The sequence below is a fragment of the Anser brachyrhynchus genome (assembly GCF_964034855.1).
Source record: "Anser brachyrhynchus genome assembly, chromosome: 7".
In the NCBI taxonomy this organism is placed as follows: Eukaryota; Metazoa; Chordata; class Aves; order Anseriformes; family Anatidae; genus Anser; species Anser brachyrhynchus.
The window spans coordinates 11,075,065-11,094,036 of NC_137701.1; the positions used below are offsets into that span (position 1 = coordinate 11,075,065).

General features: G+C 40.5%; 1 protein-coding gene and 1 long non-coding RNA gene across 6 annotated transcripts in view; one reads left to right on the top strand and one right to left on the bottom strand.

Moving 5' to 3' along the window:
* Positions 1-18,972, top strand: part of DRC11 (dynein regulatory complex subunit 11) — a 109,094-nt gene that overhangs the window by 42,230 nt on the left and 47,892 nt on the right. For all 5 annotated transcript variants that reach the window (XR_013953526.1, XR_013953527.1, XM_080599457.1 and 2 more), the window contains exons 7-8: positions 9,843-9,927; positions 17,468-17,590. Coding sequence is in view for 3 of the 5 variants with exons in the window: in XM_080599457.1 (XP_080455583.1) it covers positions 9,843-9,927; positions 17,468-17,590 (208 nt within the window). In the remaining 2 variants the exon portion in view is untranslated. The remainder of the gene's footprint in view (positions 1-9,842; positions 9,928-17,467; positions 17,591-18,972) is intronic.
* Positions 9,937-18,972, bottom strand: part of LOC308198007 — a 41,558-nt gene continuing 32,522 nt past the window's right edge. Inside the window, exons 6-8 of the long non-coding RNA XR_013953528.1 lie at positions 15,112-15,191; positions 13,479-13,658; positions 9,937-11,682 (exon numbers count right to left, since the gene is read on the bottom strand). This is a non-coding gene — a long non-coding RNA (uncharacterized lncRNA). The remainder of the gene's footprint in view (positions 11,683-13,478; positions 13,659-15,111; positions 15,192-18,972) is intronic.

An 18,972-nucleotide genomic window follows, 5' to 3' on the forward strand; every position in this document is an offset into this window, starting at 1 on the left:
CAGAATTGAATTAAGAATTCAATTCTTAATCAGTCTTTAAGATTGCCCCCATTATCAGCCAATTTCAGGAGATGACAGAATATACACCAGAGAGATGCAGAAAACAAGTAAACAAAAATCTATCTATGTATACATACACACCACTCCAATTTTTCTTTCACATAACTAAAAGGTGAGGGTTAATGAGCTTGGCATCTCCAGGTATCGCAGTGTGTTTCTTGGACTGCAAAGGTGACTAAGTTTTTCAATTAACACCTTTGATAAATGGATGCTCTTAGTACCAGCCTGAGACTAGTTTCTAATTGAGCTCATCTAGAATGTTTCTCCTTTTTTTTTTTTTTTTCCCACCTGCTTTTAAATTGCCAATGCAGAGATTCTAAGTGATTTTTGTTGGTACTGAACTGTTAGGTTGTTAGTATTGACCAGGAGCCTTTGAAGACCAGGCATGTTTAAACATCTCTAACTTTGTATACATTTTCTCAGCAATATTCTTCAAGATCAGTCTCAGGTTTTTCCCCTTTTTATGTTCTGTGTATACCTGATTGTGATTTATTCAAATAAGGCTGCTCAAGCCAATTGGGATGAACACTGAAAATCATGCACTGTGACTGCTTTCATATGCATGAAATTGCCTCAGATTTATCATTAAAGAGTTCATTTAAACACTCATGGAAACCACAGAGAACTGGATCTCTCGAAGTGAACAAGAATGTTAGCAGCAGAAAATCTCAGAGCACGGCATTTGGTTGCTTTCTTAACTTAAGAATACATCATGCCACATTTTCAACTTCTCATTCCCCACTGAAGTTCTTCCCCATCACAAGTGCTTTTGAAGCAAGCGTCATCTTAGCTACAAGCAGTGCCATTTGCACAACACTGCGATATTGATCTTAAATGAAGTTGCGAGCCACTCTCCCAAGCAGTAATGTGATGCCTGACAGATGCTGATTACACATTGTCCTCTACAAACGCTTAAAGACAAGTCATGGACGTGCAGCAGGTCTGAGGCACAAGGATCCTTGAATAGGACAGCTCTGATATAGTAGTTGGATAAGACAGCATGCACATGCAGATCATTTTAATACAGGGAGGTGAAAAATGCTGCCAGTTATGTCAGACTGAACTGTATTTCTGCACTGATGCCATAGAATTAAGGCAGACTTAGAGCTCCTCACAAGAAGGAAATTAACTGCTGAAATACATCTGATGCTGCTTTCACCATCACCTCAGATTTACCCATCTTCACCCCACAGTATAATTATGCAAGCAGTTATAAACCAGATACAAATCACATTGTTTTAGACCTTGCCTCTGGTAGGCTGGGTTGTTTTAACCACTGACACACAAGGTTAACTATTATGCTTATACGCTGTGCTGTATTTGAGTATTTAAATAAGGGCGGATCAAAGCACAAAGATTCTCTGTTCGTTTTCAAGCTATCGGTCCCAAATTTCCCAGACAGACGTAAAGGATGCATATGCTGAACAGTGCGTGCAGGGAGTTTGACATGCCCCAAGTGTGTTGAATTTATTATGCACGCACACAACTCTCCATCCAGCATATGAACAAAAGGTTGAGGCAGAGCACAGGCATTTGAGAGTTTTTAATCAGTTAATACCTGTAATACCCTTGAAATACCTCAAGTACCTTTCGCAGTCAGGTGGTGGCAGAAGAAATACAGCACATGCCAAAACATCACAGAACAAGGACGGCAAAGTCCAGAGAGAGCCAACACAGCACAAGTGTGAGCAGCACTTTTCCAGATGGGCGACCTGTCCAGGGCACCCTCACCACAGCAACACCATCAGGTTAAAGAACAGGTCGATGAAGGGCCATGGCAAAACAACACAAAGCAGTCATGCCCAGCCTGCACCTTCTTTCTCCTCCAAAAGAGATGTGTTTTGTTTTTTTTTTGCTTCTGACACCTTGACTTCTAGAAGCAAAAGTGATCGCTCAAATTTTTCATAAACAAATCCGATAAGAGAAAATGTTCAGCATACTCCATTTCACTCCGCTTCCCAAGTGACTTGGTGATGTTGGAGGGTAAGCTATTTTTCTTGGCTGGCCTTGCTACGCAATTGCATGCTTTATTTTCCTCTTTACAGAATTCATATTGTGTTAATAAAGAACTGTTGACTCCCTCTGGCTGACTCTGCAGAAAAGCTATTCTTGCAAAGCTTCTAGTCTGAGTTAAAGTAATCTTGCTTAAAACTGGCCATAATTGTTTCAGTCTCTTAAGTTTAATACTAAGCACAAGAAATATTGCCAATTTGAGTCAGGATTTGACATTCTGGGAAGGCAGGATAAGCTGACCAAAGGTAAGGAATTCGGTAAAAGCAAGGGGAATTTGACCTGGCATTTCTTTGAGTCAGCTTCTGTATTTTTGACCTCACTCTGAAAAGAAAGGAAAGATGTAAGAAAATCAAAACAGATGAGAATTTAATGAGACTTTTGAGCTCCAGCATACTCATTACTCCAGCAGCCAAGTCCCCCAGACGTGGTGCTAGGCCCTGAGGGGAGCTTCCTCTGCATAAGGATTGCTCAATGCAGCCTCATTACAGCCTGGTTGACAGAGCTGCATTCTTCGAAAGGCTGTAGACAGTCAACAGGAAGCTTACGCTGGAAATAAGCCTAAGGACAGTCTGTCTGTGGAAGCTGGTGAGCAGCCCTTCACTTTATGAGACAGCCCAGTGTGGAAGACAGCCCGCTTCATGGCTCCAGTAAATAACGGGTCATTAAAAAGTCCAAAATAGAATGACAGTAACTTAAAAAAGTGTAAACGTTATAGGAAACAAATAATGAGTGCAGTGTTGGATGTCAGTACCTGCAGGTAATTCCAGCAGGTACGATTCACCATACTCTATTTCTAGACCTAACATGAAGTCATTCTGGTTATTAGTGCAGGTTAAATCAGATAGATCAGGTTTTTATTTTGCTTTTAGACTAGCTTTATGTGTTCTTAGTATCCTGTCAGTAACACAGATTCCATAATACTTTCTCCTGTAGGTTTCAGAGAAGCAAAACAGGATTTCTGGTTCTATAGGGCATGTGTCTGATAATCAAGTTATACCCCAACACAAGCATGTACACTCAATTTAACGAATTACTCACTAATAAGGCAGATACAGATAGGCCTGGCAAGGCCAACAGCAGCAGAAGTGCTGCAGGCTGGGCTGCTGTGTGACAACCACGATGTACCCTGCTCCTTGCCCAGAAACTCTTCCCTCCAAGGGTGGTGATGGGATCCCAGTGTCCTTGGGTCCACCCGGAGATGCTTTCAGTGTTACTGCAGAGAGCCTCACACCAGGCTTACCGGCAGCTCTGCCCAAGACCATTCTACGTTGCAGGAGTCAAGCCAGAAAAACTGAATATCTTCATAGGAATCTGCTTTCTCATCACTTTAATTTTATTTCCATTTTTGTGCCATGGTGGCAGAAATTTAATATTCAACTTCTGTAGGTTTATCTAAGCTTTCAGTATGGGTTAGATGTTATTAAATCTTGCAAACAAGTTCAGTTACTTAGGTCAGGTTGTGACCAACTTCCTGTCCTGAGTTAATTCAGATTTGAGCTCCAAGAAATTTTTGGCAATCTTGGGGGGCGGGGCAGGAAGGGACATGCAAAATCAGCAGCACTGAAACATTGTGAGTGCTAATATTGCCTTTTTTTTTTTTAATTTAAGCTGAAATATTGAAAGTGATAAAATTTTGTTTCTCGTTGGCATTATTCTTGCCCACATTGCCTTTTTTTTCCATTCAAAAACAGAGCAGTAACTTGTAGCGCCACCTTCCCATGTTTCTGATTAATTTCAAGGAGAAAACCTACCACTATTTTAAACCAGGAACATTTTTTGTCAGAATTTTGAAGTTACCAATAGGTCAAAAATCCCTTTTCCATCCTTTTCCCAGCATGGTTTACAGCAGGATAGCCAAAAGTGTGACTTCAGACTGGCCAGGCCTGTCTGAAAGGGAGCAGAGATTCCCCTTTTTCCTAGTACACTGACTACATATTGCTATCCTTAAAAGACCAGGAGGATTCTTGAACAGATAAAATAACTTCATGACAAAGTGGAAGAGACTATTTCATTTTAGGAACTGTTCGCTGGGAACTCAAGAAGCTTAAGAACAACTGTACTGGGTCAGCCAAAGGTCTACCTTTCCTGGCCACTAATACTACGTGTAATAAAACTATCACAGAGGATTACCACATTCCACACTTAAGCCTGTCCCCTGCAATGACTGTTCCCAACTCTTACTTGGCTTTGAAGCTCAGTTCTGCCATTTCAGACCTAAGGAAGGCAGTGGGTACCCCCAAAAGACAATCTATTGTTTTCAATTGTGATAGTTACTGCAATAAGAGATACCACCTTTCCCCCAAAACCTTTCACACCCACTTCTCCATCCATGGGAATGTTTCTTCTTGCACGTTGTTGGCCTCAACACTTGATCTTAAACTTGAAACCAAATGTTTAGCCAGAACAATAAAGGTTCCAATCCTCCAAGCACTTCTCCCTGCAAGTCTCCCCACCGACTTACATCCATGCATAACGACCACACATCCAAGCTAATGCTTGGAGGATCAGGACCATAGGTAAAGCATCAGTTGTAATATGTCTGGTTGTAATACGTCTGTGTCCAAACCCATTAAAGATGACAAGTAGCCTGTGGAAATCAATCTTGCTTTATGAGTAATTTGATATTTGTTTAGGTTAAATTTATCTTGAAGTGATTTTTCAAAGAGCTAAAGAAAGCACACACAAGGAAAGAAAATGCTGGAGCAAAGACACCTAAAATAAAATAACACTGCTGTTTAAGTAGTTTGAGAGAACCCATATCAGGTTGGATTACAGGAACAGGCAAAAATTACAGAACAAAGAGGGGTTTATTTCTTTACAAGGCTCTCCCCACCCTTTGTCTTTTTTTCTTTTCTGTGCAGAACACTCTGGTGTTCCTCTGCCTAGAACATACAGCCATCAGTCATGCCTTCTCCTCTGTGCACAGCCCACATCCTTTCTTAACCTGAAAAGAGTTAAACACTCCTTTTTCTCCAAACAACAATTTTTTATTTTCGTGACAAGGCCTTTTATGCAATTAGGTAGAGAAGTGACAGCCAAAAAAGAAAGAATAACACATGTAAAATCTTGCCAGAGAGCAGAGTAGGTAGTAACTTGTTGAGTCTATTACCAGGCAAAATGTTTAAATCAACAGTATGTTCTCATAAATCAGCGATATTTAGCCTTAACTATAACCATCCCTGAGCAATGTGGCTTAGAGAGAAAACACATAAGGAAAAATTCTGGTTCTCTGGTGATGCTCCTGAAACAAGAAGAGGAGGAAGCACCAGATGAGACGAGCGCAGTGCATGGACATTGTTCAGACAATGAATTTATTTTACAAGTTGGAATTAAGGTATCGGAGCCTTCAGTGCCAAGCAGAGACTTGCAGTAGGCTGCTAATCACACTGACTCATACCAAGTCTGGTGGTGATTTGGAGACATTAAAGAACCATTCGAACCTCATTAAAACCCAGACTCGTATGTGGCTTGTACACTAAAACAAATTTGAGCCCCAAAGTGCCAGAATTCTATGCTACATGACCAGAGACAAAAGTTTACATTGCAGACCATAAAAGATCATTCTTTTTCAATTACCTTTGACAGATCTAAGTTATAATATGAAGGATAAGTTTGGAAAAGGGGCGAGCAGTAACAGTGAACCAGAGAGAACAGAACGTAGCTAGAGTAACAACGCGAGAATCTCATTAGATCCTTTTCTTACTTAGCTAGGAGTGGAAGATTGTCTCTTCACTCCTGCATCTCTGTTCATCCCCTCTTATTAGTCCAGTTGAGCTGTTTTGATTTAGATTTAAGGCTCCCACTTATTCCAATGAGATACCTTCTCTGTAAAGCTGCTTACCAAACCCATACTATGCTCCCTTTGAAAGGATTTCTAGGCTCTCCAGAGAAATAATAGATTTCTCACATACCACGATTTCAAAAGGTCCCTTCTCCACAGTCCTTCAGCAATGTCCTCTGCAGCAGATACAATTATTAGTTCCATTAAAGCAGTGGCTCTGACCCAAAGAAAGATATTTTGCCTACCATGAACTCTGTCTCACAATGTGGAAGTTTCTTCCCAGCCCTACCCTTTAGTCTCACGTTGTTTGCTTCAATGCAGCCACCAACTCCAGTCCTACTGAGCAGTCATACTCTTTACAGATTTCATTTGCTCAGCTGGCTGAACAGTTTTACTAGAAGTGCATCCTTCATATGAAATCTGATGGTTACAAGAGAATTCGCTTCTGCTTTTTCTTGTTATCCTTAACACATTGTCAACCCTCCCACTGAAGCAGTCATGTTGAAAATAAAGAGTCGTGTCTTCCAGTTCTGGCAATTGCACATTTTTATGTGATGCTGGAAAAGCACAATTAGATTATTTTCCTGCAAGCGTTGAGACAGCAAGTAACAGATTCACTGAGTTTTGACTTGCCTTAGAACCAGGTGCTCCTGACATGTAGGATACCTCTCAGATACACACACACATTCCAGTACCTAACCTTTCTACATTCTCCACTCCCCCTCAATGTGCAACCAGACTTTCTGACCACTTTTTAGTTTTTACATAGTTTTTACATATTATTCTCTTTACAGTAACATGTAGCGAAAGCATCGGGGTCTATGAACTTTGTGGGTAATCTCTCTATAGTGACTGGCACGCAAAGGAAGTGTCAAGGTACTAATGAACACCAAAAATATCAGGTAGATTGGAGGAAACACAGCCAGGGACTTTTCTTTTTCACTCAACTGAAAGAGCAATCTAAATAACAAATACCAGCCTGAGAATCTTACCCAGTGATCTCTAATGGGCTAAAGTTTTACAGTGACTGTAGCTGCATCTCAGTTTTTGGAGTACACGAACAACTCAGGTGCATGTATAATGCTGCTCTCGTCCCCAGGTTGATTTTCAGGCTTGTTGCTGACTGTGGGAAACTGCAGCTTCACCATCTGCAAGTTTTGGTTCAGAGTGTGGTGGTACCTTTGATGCTAGAGATGGAACCAAGGATTTCAGACGTACAGCCCTCCTCTACACTGCACCCTCCTGGCTCCACAGAACAAAACAGCATCCTAGGCTCGGGCTTGGAGCAAGTTCCTACATCATCTGTTTCTGTTTTCTTTCAGTATTATTGCCTTAGAACTGGCTCTGATCATGAATACTTCATTGTTTCTAGGATGTTTCCAGAGGGGAGGGCAGTTTAACATTACATGAACAATTATTACTATAAAGCAACCTCAAAAGTCATTCCACATGTTTGGAAGATCCTCCTAGTTCAAGGGCTGTTCCCTCTTCGATGTGGAATATGCTGGGTGGAATTTCTTACACCATATAACATGCAGTGCATCTGATGGAACAAGGATATAGGAACATCCCTGGCTGTTCACGAAGTGCGCGTTGTCCACTTATTTTGTCCTAATGTTTTGCCATTATCAGCAACTGTAAAGTGAGCTTATACAAAATGTAGCTTTAGGCCCAGCTGAATCTGAAATAAAATCTTACGAGAAGTAGGTGAAACTACCCAGCGTGGTGGTGCTTTGAGTAAACTGCTGCCAAAAAGTGAACGGGGAAAGAAAATTGTGATTCATTACCTTTAGAATGAACTTCTGACCAGGAAGATCAATTACTGATTTTTCTATACACATTTTACAGGCAGATTTTGAATCCCTGAGTTAAACTCTGCAGGTTTCATAAAGAAAGGAATCTGGTTGTAGGGGTCATGCATGGGCATTTCCAAGCATTACAAGATTGAAGTTGTAGGCATTTAAACCTACAGGAGAAAGAGTAAAGTCCACAAGAAGTCTGGTAGGAAAGTGAGACAAGAACGATGCTCTGAGACTTTTGGGCAGCAATTGATATGTTAGGCAACAGTACACAGGAAAGGATGAAGCCCAGAAAGAAAAAACAGATGTCCCTGAAGAATTAGCATGCCTGAAATGTGTAGTAGCTGTCTGCTCCCAGGTCACTGATGACCATGGGAACTTATTCTGTATTGCCCTCAACCAAAGACCCAGTCCCCAAACAGCTGACTGGTTAGTAAAGGGCTGACACTTTTTTCTCCAATTGTTTCAAAAGATTGGCATTACCTTCTCTTAACCTCAAACTATTTTGCGATGTAAGCTCCTGCTGTAGCTGCTACAAAAACATGAGCTATGTCATCCTAAACTGCTGCACCGTGAGCAGAAAAATCACACAGAAAATACAGGTTATGGACAAATTGCAACTTGCTTCCAAATTGGAGAGTGATAGAATTTGTTCAGCACTCAGCTATAAACTCAGCATACGTATCCAAAGGGTAAATATTTGTCTGCAAGTGTTGTAAATAATTTCAAAATTAAGAGCTAGCACAAATAGCAAATGCAGCACTAGTAAATACTGAAAGCTGGCACTGATACTACATTCAGTGGGTGGTGGACTCCAAACTGGTTCTTCACCCACAGTGCATATTGCCTTTCCTTCCTCCCAGCTGGTGTTAGTAAAATAGCAACAGCCTTAAGACCAGATTTTAAGATTTTTTTTGTTGCTGTAAGCCAGACTTGTAGCAACATTTAAAATAAAAGTGCATTTAACAAAACTGAGCTATTTTCTGCCTGTTTAAAAAAAAAAAAAGAAAGAAAGAAAGAAAGAAAGAAACATGATCTAACATTAAATAAACTAAATGATGCAGTCTTTTGAAGCCAAAAGCCCATTCTTATTAGATTTTCGAAAAAAATCACTAACAATGCCACCCCTTTGTTGATGCAGACTGGTTTCTGGGAATGCAAGGAACAAAGTTTTACATCTGTTTGCATACAGAACTAGTAATTGTTGAACATGCAAGTCAGGGATTACAAACACAGATGAATGTTTGTTCATTCTTTTCTAATTGGTATTACATTAATACCAGCTAGGGATCCAAACCATACACGTGGGTCTGAGCTCAAAACTGAGTGCTGCTTAACTGTAGATGAGGAAAGTCCCTTAAGGTACCAGTTTTTTTAAAAAAAAGTAATTTTTATGAATCATGTTGATGTTCCCAAGTTATTTTCTTCTCAAGGGAAATCTCGTTGCATTTAGAAGAAATGTTACCATTTGATTTGACAGCAGCACAGATAGTTTTCTGATGTGTCAGTTTTCTTTGGAACACAAAATTGTCCTGATGTTACCAAACAGAAACTCTTACTGATATGATCCAAAAAGCTACAGATATGAAAGAAGTGAAAAATTCTCACCACTATAAATGGCTTTTGGACTGTAATTATTTATATGTTTTATTTATATGTTTCAATTTCATATGTTTTATCTCTTTCTGAAGGGTCTGGAAACACCAATGTTATCCATACCCATCTGTGAAATCCTACCACAAAGCCTCTCACTGTCACCTCCCCAGCTTTTATCACTGCCCAGTTGTGCAAGCGCATTGGAAATTTTGGGGGTTGGAGATCCTCACATACAAATACAATCTGGAATGTGTAGATCAAAAATCAATATTTTTTTTTTAATAAATCTGGGTGTTGAAAGCAGAGAGCAGAGCTATAAATATAAGCATTTTAAGCAACGTCTCAGCTATGAAGTGATGCACAGTCCTAAGAAATTCCATGAGGACATTCAGTGCTTGGTAGACCACATAAGAGAAATGGGCTTGTAGCTCTTTTAATGAATTTGCTGGGCAAAAAGCTACTGACACAGGAGACAGTACAGCACTCTGTTTTTGGAGAGCGAATAGTATGCTTCACCACCACCTGACATCTTTGTCAACTGCATGAAAAGTTATGGATTTTAATTCCTTTTCCATCTTTTGTTTCTCGTGCAGGCACATCATAGGCAGGTTTCCTGACTATCCTACCAAAGAAGCAGGAGGTTCAGCGACTATTTTTTCTCAAAAAACCCCAGAGCAGGTACTGTCACTCGTCTAATGCAAAAGGCTAACGGGATTGGGGAAGGAACCTCCACAAAACATGTCTGTTTATTTAAATTGCAATTTTGCATGACAATGCCCTCTAGTTCTTCGGGTGCCTTATGATTAAAGGGGATTTTGCTGCTAGTGAAAATACTTTTTTCTTCCAGGGTAAACCACAAAACTCAGGTACCAAAATTTGTTCCCTTTCAAGATATTTAACCACTTAGTCACAGTGGAAGGTGCTCAGCCAGACAAATTACACAGCTAAATGTGTGAGGGAGCTGGGAGCAATGGGCTCAGCTACAAAGAATTGCTCAAATGTTCAAAAATCCATGTAGTTTGACTGGTGCTAGACACTAGTGGAAGTATATATCAAAGTTTTACTTTAATCTAAAAAGCTTTGGTTTAAACACGCATCCAAAGCTACCAAGTTCAGGAAAAAACAACTGAGATTGGTTCCAATGTATCTACATTCAGTACCAGCATAGCAATTTGTTTAGTTTGAGCAGAGAAGAGTTTCCATATGCAGGCAAGCCTAGGCCTTGATTTACTGCCAAGAGAGTTTGAACAAGGGGCACATTCAAGTGAAGGAATCATCTTGGCTTATCTTATGTATTCTTGTAATGATCTCAATTGTTTTTCCTGAGAAAAAACACTCTTCTGGCTTCTCTGACTAATGGAAGTAGCTGATAATCAATTCCTCTGATCATCTGGGTCTCACACAGAGAAGGTGATTAAGACCAGTCAAAGAAGTGAAGGCAGTAGTTGGCACTTGGAGCCTTTTCCAGCCTCCACAGTGATCTTAACAGGATGATGAGGTTGTTGAGGGAGTTTACAAACAGGAAACCCTGCACAGAGGGCTAGGATTTAGCCCCTGAGTGAACCAAGCATGATGAGTGAACCAAGCTACTAGTGGGCTAGGAAAACTAAACCACGAAAGACAGACCTTTGTGGTCCTTAAAATAATGTTCCTCTATTGAGACAGACTGTTTTATTCATTAGTTGCTTGTAACTCATGATCTCACACAACTATGGCAAAACAATATTTTGGATTCAGTCCTTCTTGGAATCACAGAGAAAAGTCTAGGGCATGCTAGCAGCGTCTATGGTATGATTTGGGGAGATATAAATACAGACCAGACCAGCATAAAGCACAGTGCTCTAACCATTAGTTACTTTGCTTACAGAAACACACAAGAAAACTGCGACAAACAGTTCTGTGTGCCTCACTAAAACTGAGCTCAGGGAACGCTCCTGCTTTTAGCCAAGTTTGGAGTGAGCTAAGGTCAACCCTGCCAGCCTCAGTATCTAAGTCGCTCTGTTGTTCAGTCCCAGACAGAGTGAAGGAGACCAGTCCATTAAGTTTTCAGCTTCTAAAGTAGAAACACATGCCAGTGTCAAGAAGGCTTTGTTGGCTGCTCTAAGCAGCAGGGAAGCCACCCAGCACGTGTGGGCTTGTTGCTGGAGAAGGCTTCAGGGGTCACAGTGCTAATTAGACGTGCTATCAACAAGGATAAATACAATTCAGAAAGAAAATAAAAATTACAAGAAATTGTAATGAGCAAAACTAGGTATGTTAGTAAATACTGGAGAAATATATTTTCTCTATCTTACTCCCAGCTTTGAATTTCCACCTTCAGCTATTTTGCTGTGGTTCCTGGGTATTTGCTTTCTCTTTGCATAAAAAATAAAGGAATCCAAAAACCTGGAGAGATCATTTTACTGCCTGGTTTCCCTGCATAAAGGAAAATACCTGCAAGAAAAAAGAAAAAAAAAGCATGTATTTTCCCAGCAAATTTTCACCAGCAGTTATCTGATTTCGAAGAGATCCCTGGAGCCATTTTTTCCTCCCTTATTAGCCAGCACAACTGAGAGCAGAATGTATTTTACATGCCCTTAACAGGCATCCAGAAGGTAGTTGGCAAAAGAAAGTTCAGTTTGTTCATGCTTCTACCTGAATGTCAGAAAAGTAAAATATTTTTTGTTCTTCTGAGTCAGCCTGCATTTTAAAAATCCCAAAGGCAACTGGGTTTGTTTCACTCTGGTCTACTGGGCAACATAATAAATGAAATCCTGGCCCCATTGAAGTTAATGGGAGCTTTGCCCTTGAATTCAGGGGAGACAAAAGATTTCACCTCTTGTATATATTACCTTCTGTGAATGGGTTGGTTACTCTCAAGTTAAACTCCATGAAAAATCAGGACAGAACTGCATTTAAAAAGTGAGCATTTTATAAGACTTAGGTAAAGACACTTTGGGGAAAATAAAATACAAATTAATCACTTCACGAACCATTGCTGCATTATTATACATTCTATATTTCTTTATCTTTTGACAACTCTGACCTTACTTGACTTTGTAATGTAGCTAGCCTTCTGCACAAACTGCTTTCATGACATTTTACAAATATCTTTCAAAAAGGTAAGCCCAAGACATCCAGATGCGAAGGACTTGGCAATTTAGTCAGAAAAATATGTACTGTCTCAACCGAACAGAAGCATTTCTCTGTTGCTTGATGCACTTTTCAGGAGAAATTTAAGATTCTGAGACTCGGTGTAATCTCCCTGCATCTGTTCCAGATGTCTATCCCTAATGGTTTTTTGTGTTTTGCTCCAGAGATAATCATCAGATATGACAATTTTTGACTTTGCCCTTATACTGCTCCCAACAAAATTATCTCTTCCTGTAGTTCATTAAGTCTCATCACCGTGAAAGTAAGCCAAGAGAGTTGTCACTTAGCAGTCACGTTCCCCCTCTCCCAACTCCCCCTCGCTTCCACTATTAAGCACCGTATAATAAAATAGACTGAGATTTTGGTTATACATTCAATTGCTGTTTGGAGCACAAAGTCATTTCCACATTAACATAATCTCAGTATTTGATCCAGGAGCACAGAAAAGGGGCAAGAAAGAGTATGCGTTAACTGCTGTTACAGATACAAGCTCCTAATCCTCATTTGGCACTCCGTGCAACACTATACCACTAATTAGCATTCATTATTACCGGCAGCTAAAAGTCCTCTTGAATCCCAGTAATCAGTTTGATTGTGAATGTCAGTGCAAGGGATCCCAGTAGTTAATAATTAATAAACCTATTTCCCAGGTTGAGACAGTAAAGTGATATTATGCAATCAAGTACCACCATGTTCATATACACACACCTAAATGCATTATCTTCTTCCAAATGAGTATATCAAACAGCCTTAGAGTGCCAGAGGTGGCTTTAAGAGGCTCTGTGGAGCTGCACGTTGTAGTATCCAGCCTTCTGCAAATACACTTTTATCTTGACAGCAAATACACCAACTGTGAGTTTTTCAGCAGTCGGAATAGATGCCTACAATTACACTTACCATTTTCTCCTGTGTTCCACGCTATTTTGGATGGTCCTTTTAGAAATTATCAGGCTGGATTTTCACAAGTGCTAAACAGTGCCATCAGCTGAGGCTGGGCACCTCCAAGTCTTATACCATCACTATTAAAGTTAACCACGCAGAAGGGAGAAAAAGGTACTTAGGCTCTGTTAGGCTACACAACAGGCAGACGTATTCACCTCCAGACATTGATGCACTGCAACAAAGCCACTGGGCAGGTTGGCTCCTGGTTCAGCAGCTCTCCACTGCCCCCTGAGCATGATTATTTCTCTGTTGGCTGAAGTCAGCAGGCTAGGTCGTGTGCCTAAAAGCCAGGCAGTATCAACAACCCCTTTTTTCATCTCTACCACCCACCTTCCCTGAAAAAAAAAAAAAAAATACAGCAAGCAACGGTAACAGATTTTTCATAAACACGCTCAATGGAGACTAACATTTTGAAGTGTTTGCCAGAAAATGATCAAAAGAGCAAGCAAGTTTTTAACTGGTGAGTCAAGCTACATTTGGGCAACATCTGCCAGATGCAAAAAGAGGAGAGCATGTGTCAATCCTGGACTGAAATGCAAGACAGTCTATTAAATCCAACTGTAAGGTTTTGCAAGATCCCCTATAACTATAAAATCTTCCCCATCATTTTGAATTCATTCCTGCAAGAATCCTGGGATTTTTTTTTTTAAAGCTTAAGCTTTACTTGCAGGTGCACACCCAAAGCTAAAAAATACCACCTCTAAAAAATACCACCTTATAGAAATAATCAGCTCGTAGAAGTTGTTTTAATTAAGTGTCCTGAAGCTGGAGGGAAGGTGGCAGGTAGAGAACATTTACAGCATACTGTATGTTATGCACAAGTGATGTAAATGCGTGGTGTTTGGGATGCTACTCTGGGACAGGGGGATGACATTTCTTCCCATCTCAGTCTTGTTTCCTTGGAGAAGAAACATTTTTGCCTTAGACATCAAAATAGCTTCTTCCTGAAGAGCTAATTCTCAAAGAGAGCAAATTCTCTCCAGAGACAGTAGGCTATGAGCACATTGTTTCTGTTCAAAATGGTTTTAGAGCCAGAATTTCAAGGCTCTGAGGCTGTCTCACCCACCGCAGTTGGCGACCTAAAATTCCCAAACTCACTCTATCACTGCTTTTTTCTTTTATGCCCACAACACTAATAAAGGCAAAAGGTTCAAACGAGGTCTTCTTTCAAGGAATGAGGGAAGGGATTATTCTTGAGGAGGAACATTTACTTCAAGTGTCTGCTTGCCTGAGCCAACACCAAGCTTTCTGTGACTGAGGAACACAGAACACAAGTGAGTCCTACTGGCAGCCAGTGGTTTTCGGATACTTGGCTCATACACTGACATCAGGCATTTCCATTCATTGGCTGCCCTCAGTTTCGTCGCCCCTGTCTTTCCCAAAAAAGGGGATTTGCACTGAAAAAGTTTGGAAACACTTAAACTGATGTATAAAAAGGAAAGTCAATTTGGCTTTTGTGGAAGATCAGTTTAGAGGAAAATGTCTTTTCAGCCTTGAAATAAAAAGTTACTGGATAAAAGTCATCACTAGGTCTACAGGGCTCCTACAGCAAGACTAGTAAAAATTGAGACTAAAATTCATCCACTCTCACCGATGTGCATTCCCTTCCCCAACATTAAGAGTTTTCAAAGTGCTTTCAGCATCATTTCAAAAAGAAACAACCTCGCAAAGAAAAGGGCAGGCTGAAATAATTTAGGAAGACATCTGCTTTTATTTCCACTATGAAGTTTTCTTCAGGGGAAAAAATGTATTATAATGCAGGTGAATTGCTTAGTTTCTCAAACTAACCTTTGCTTGTCCTTTCCTTTCTTTCCTGTTCTTTTGTCAGATTCTTCAGTCCTCTTCTTGTAGCTGGAGGGGAAATTGTTCTGTATAGAAGAATACAAGCCATGTAAGGTTAGGTACACAGCCAGCTTCACCCCACCTCCCAGTCCTCTGCAATTACGAAGCTGCTTAGAGCAGAAGTGCAAGCAGAGCTGGAGAAGCTGTACCGAAGGAACATAGGGGAGAAGGTGTATCTGATGCAGACAAGGAAAAATCCTATTTGCTCTATCATTCTCTTTTGGGAAACAGAGGCACACTTCAGAAAAGTCAGGCTTTACATGCTGGCCATGCCACCACCTAGGACAGAGGCCCTACATGTATGCAACCTTTGCCTTCAGTCACTGGGCATGGTTCTGGACTTGACTTCTTGTGTTCCCATACGTTTCACCCAGCACTGACTGCAGGCACCATTTGCTGTTACCTACTTAAGCAGTTAGTAGAAGGCTTCACACCATTGCTCATACCCCACACAAGCAGCTCTGAAAATGGTAAACACAAGCTTTGTTTTTCCACCCTACAAAGCTGATGAAGGCAAGACAGAAGGAGAAGGGCAGTTCAACGATTCCATCCCATTGTATATTTTGTTCATAAGAACAGAAACTAACCCCTTTCAGCATCTTTTTATTCATCTGTATAAAAACATGAAAAAGAAACTGTTCCAATCAAAGTCTGCATATACTTTGCCAGCAGAACATGGAAGCACTGCCTAAAATTAAAACCTTTTGTTAATCACATGCGTGCTTACAAGACTCCTGCTGGATAAACCCACCCCTTGGATGCTGGAAGTGGTTACAGCTACTCGTTAGCAGGCAGGCAGAGCAGAGGTTGGAGGTGGAGGTGACAAGGTTGGATATCTGGCCGGGTATTAGTGCTACAGTAAAGGATACAGTCTGAGTAGCTCTGTTGGTTTTGGATACAAGAGGCCTGCTGGGACACTAAAAACCTATTTTGAACTCTAGTCAATCTATTAATCTATCCAAGAGAATGAAATGCTTCACTGCTTATCACCGCAAGATATGACTGAACGGTGCTTGGGGTTTAAATTACCATATTTAATTAAATGTAAGGTACTGAAATGCTTGGGGAAATCCAGTAATGAAATTTCACTGACTGCAAAATATAGCCCTTGTCGCCCCTCGCTTCCACTGCCCAATCTTTAATTCATTAAAAGGCATTTTTTAGAAAACAAGTATTTTTACTGTTACAGGAAACACTTGTCTTAAACTTGGAAATCAGTTTTCTACACTTCCACAGTACTGCCAGTATTAATGGTTCATTAATAAGCTTCAGTGTCCACAGATTGTTTTACACTCACCAGTGGATGATCTTACAGTTCATCTCTGGGACAAGAGAACACAATGAAAGGTGTCTGGGAACAAGAAAAATGATAGAAAAAGCAAATCTCCCTGTCTGCCTTTTCAGATAGTAATGTATAAATGGACAGGAACTAAGCTGAAGTAGCTCTATCCAGTTATCAGCTACTGCTACCTTGCAGGGATAAAAACGCTGGGCTATCAGTGTACATCTGTCAGAGTTCATCACAATATCTCTATCCAGTCTCTCATCCACTGCAACAATTTCAGTCTTTAGCCAAATATTGAAATTAGACATGCCTCAAGGCAGTCTCTCAGAATCTATCTGTATAATATCAATCTGCCTTAAAAATGCTAAGACACATTCATAATCCAAATGCAAGTCCAGAGGGAGCTCAAAGTTGTATATCATTAGGATATTGTGCTTCTGGGTGGTTTCAGGAATTGGTCTTACTCGATAAAAGCCACAGTGGTTCGGGACATGGAAATCACTTTCTCAAATACATGCTAAGAGTCAGTACCATCAACGTTTGCAGGTAGGAGTGCTGTCAGCATAAGTGAAAGGGGTCACTCTGTCATGGATTAGCTGCTCTGAAATTCTCCACACCATGCCAAGCATCTTCTGAAATCTAGATTTGTAGACTTGTATGTTCAATTCAGAGTTGTTTTTTTTTTCCCCACTCCCTTCTCACCTCTAAAATGGTTGCAGATGCTGCAGTGACATGTAAGTTCTGTTCCTGTACCCCTCATGGTGCAGGGTGAGTATTTGGAGTTGCTGGAGTTGCCCATCACCATCTGAATGACAAGCGGAGGGGAAAGGTCTAGTCAGAACCTAGCCATAGAAGACTATACCAAGCAACATATTGGATATTGAATTTCCCCAGTAGTGGAAAGCTGAAACCAAGGCAGGAGAAATGCATACTAGTTCCTAAATCTTGCAGGACACATCTAACACCTTGCATGTGAAAATTCTGTCCAGCTATTCATGTTTCTTTCATCTCTTTCAGGTTGCCGCAGAACTGGCGGCCAAAAAGGAGATGGCTCCGCAGAAAAAAACCCAAAAGGAAGAAAAAGAAAAAGAGAAAGGAAAGGAAAAAACAAAAGGAAAAACACAGAAAACTGGAAAAAAGGTAAGGCTTCCTGCAGTAAAATCAGTTAGCAGTTTGTGAAAACAGAGCTGAAGTCCAGCCTACTCAACTATGTGTGAGCGGAGAATATTAATTTGTATTGCCACCAAGGCCTAGGCTCAGAAGATATAGGAACTGGTTAAGGCCAGTCCCATGGACTTTCAGTCACCTTGATGCTCCCAGGGAACTGAATTTCACTTTTCATTTTTTAGGAAAGGAATTTGCATGGCCATGACTCAGCTCAGTGGAAAGAACTGATGTAGGTGGACAGAATGCCAGAAAGAGATGAGAGGGGGAAAATACACTTTATGGCATTGACCTTGTCACCAAGACAGCACGCACACACTTTTCAAAGCACTGCTGCCTTTTGTACGGGTGGAAAACTGGCCACCATTTTGTTCACCAGGCATTTACACTCTTAATGTGGAGTAGGGAGAAGTTAGTAACTTCACACAAGAACCAGGAAACAAGAACCTCAGTTTCCATCAGATACCCACTTCTTATCTTGCTTGGATTTCAAAACTTATTTTACATACAGTTCACTAATGGCTGGCAGTGTTTTGTACTGCAAGCCAGTATTTTGTAAGCGTGTAAATAACAGTCATGCATTTTCAGTTCGCATTCTTAGGATATGAACTCTTTTCTGCTTCATGTCACAGCAGACACCACTTAATGTGCGATATATTCCCTGAAATCTTTGTTACACTAAGGTTGTGGTTTCCCTGAAGGTGTTCTCCCAAATTATTTCAGGAGCAGCTTTACAGAGAAAAGCATCTCTGCAACAGCACAGTGACCAGACAACAGTGCAGTGACCAGAGGGCATATTCAAAACCAAGCTTTGCAACAAAAGTTGTATAGTTTTGCTGAAGCAGCAACTTTTAATTATCATTTACTTTACAGTATAAACAAACCTGAAATAATGTTTTTGTTTGTTTTTTAATAAGAGTCATTAATCTGAGTATGTGGAAGAGAAAAGGTCAATACTCTAGCACAAAGCTTACTCCTCACTGCAAATTTTACACAATTTCTGATTTTAAGTGTTAACCCTGGAACAAACCAAAAACATGCTTTTCTCAGGCAACAATCATCACTTTGGCCAAAGCTCTTGTAACAGCTAGCCAGGAAACTAAGTTACATGAACTTAGGAAGCATCAGTCTGTCTAATTTGGATGAAGATAAAGTGTTAACCCACAGCTGAGGGTGTTTTCAGCTTGGAAAGATGCTGTTTGGGTCATACAAGACCCAAGAATCTGGGTTATGGGGTTTTGGGTTTTTTTCTTTATAAATGAAGATGTATAGCAGGCTGAAGGAAAAGCATGTATAAAAGCATTTTCCAAGCTCTGAGCCTGAGGCCCATCTTGTGCAGAGTATGTGGATGACTTGAA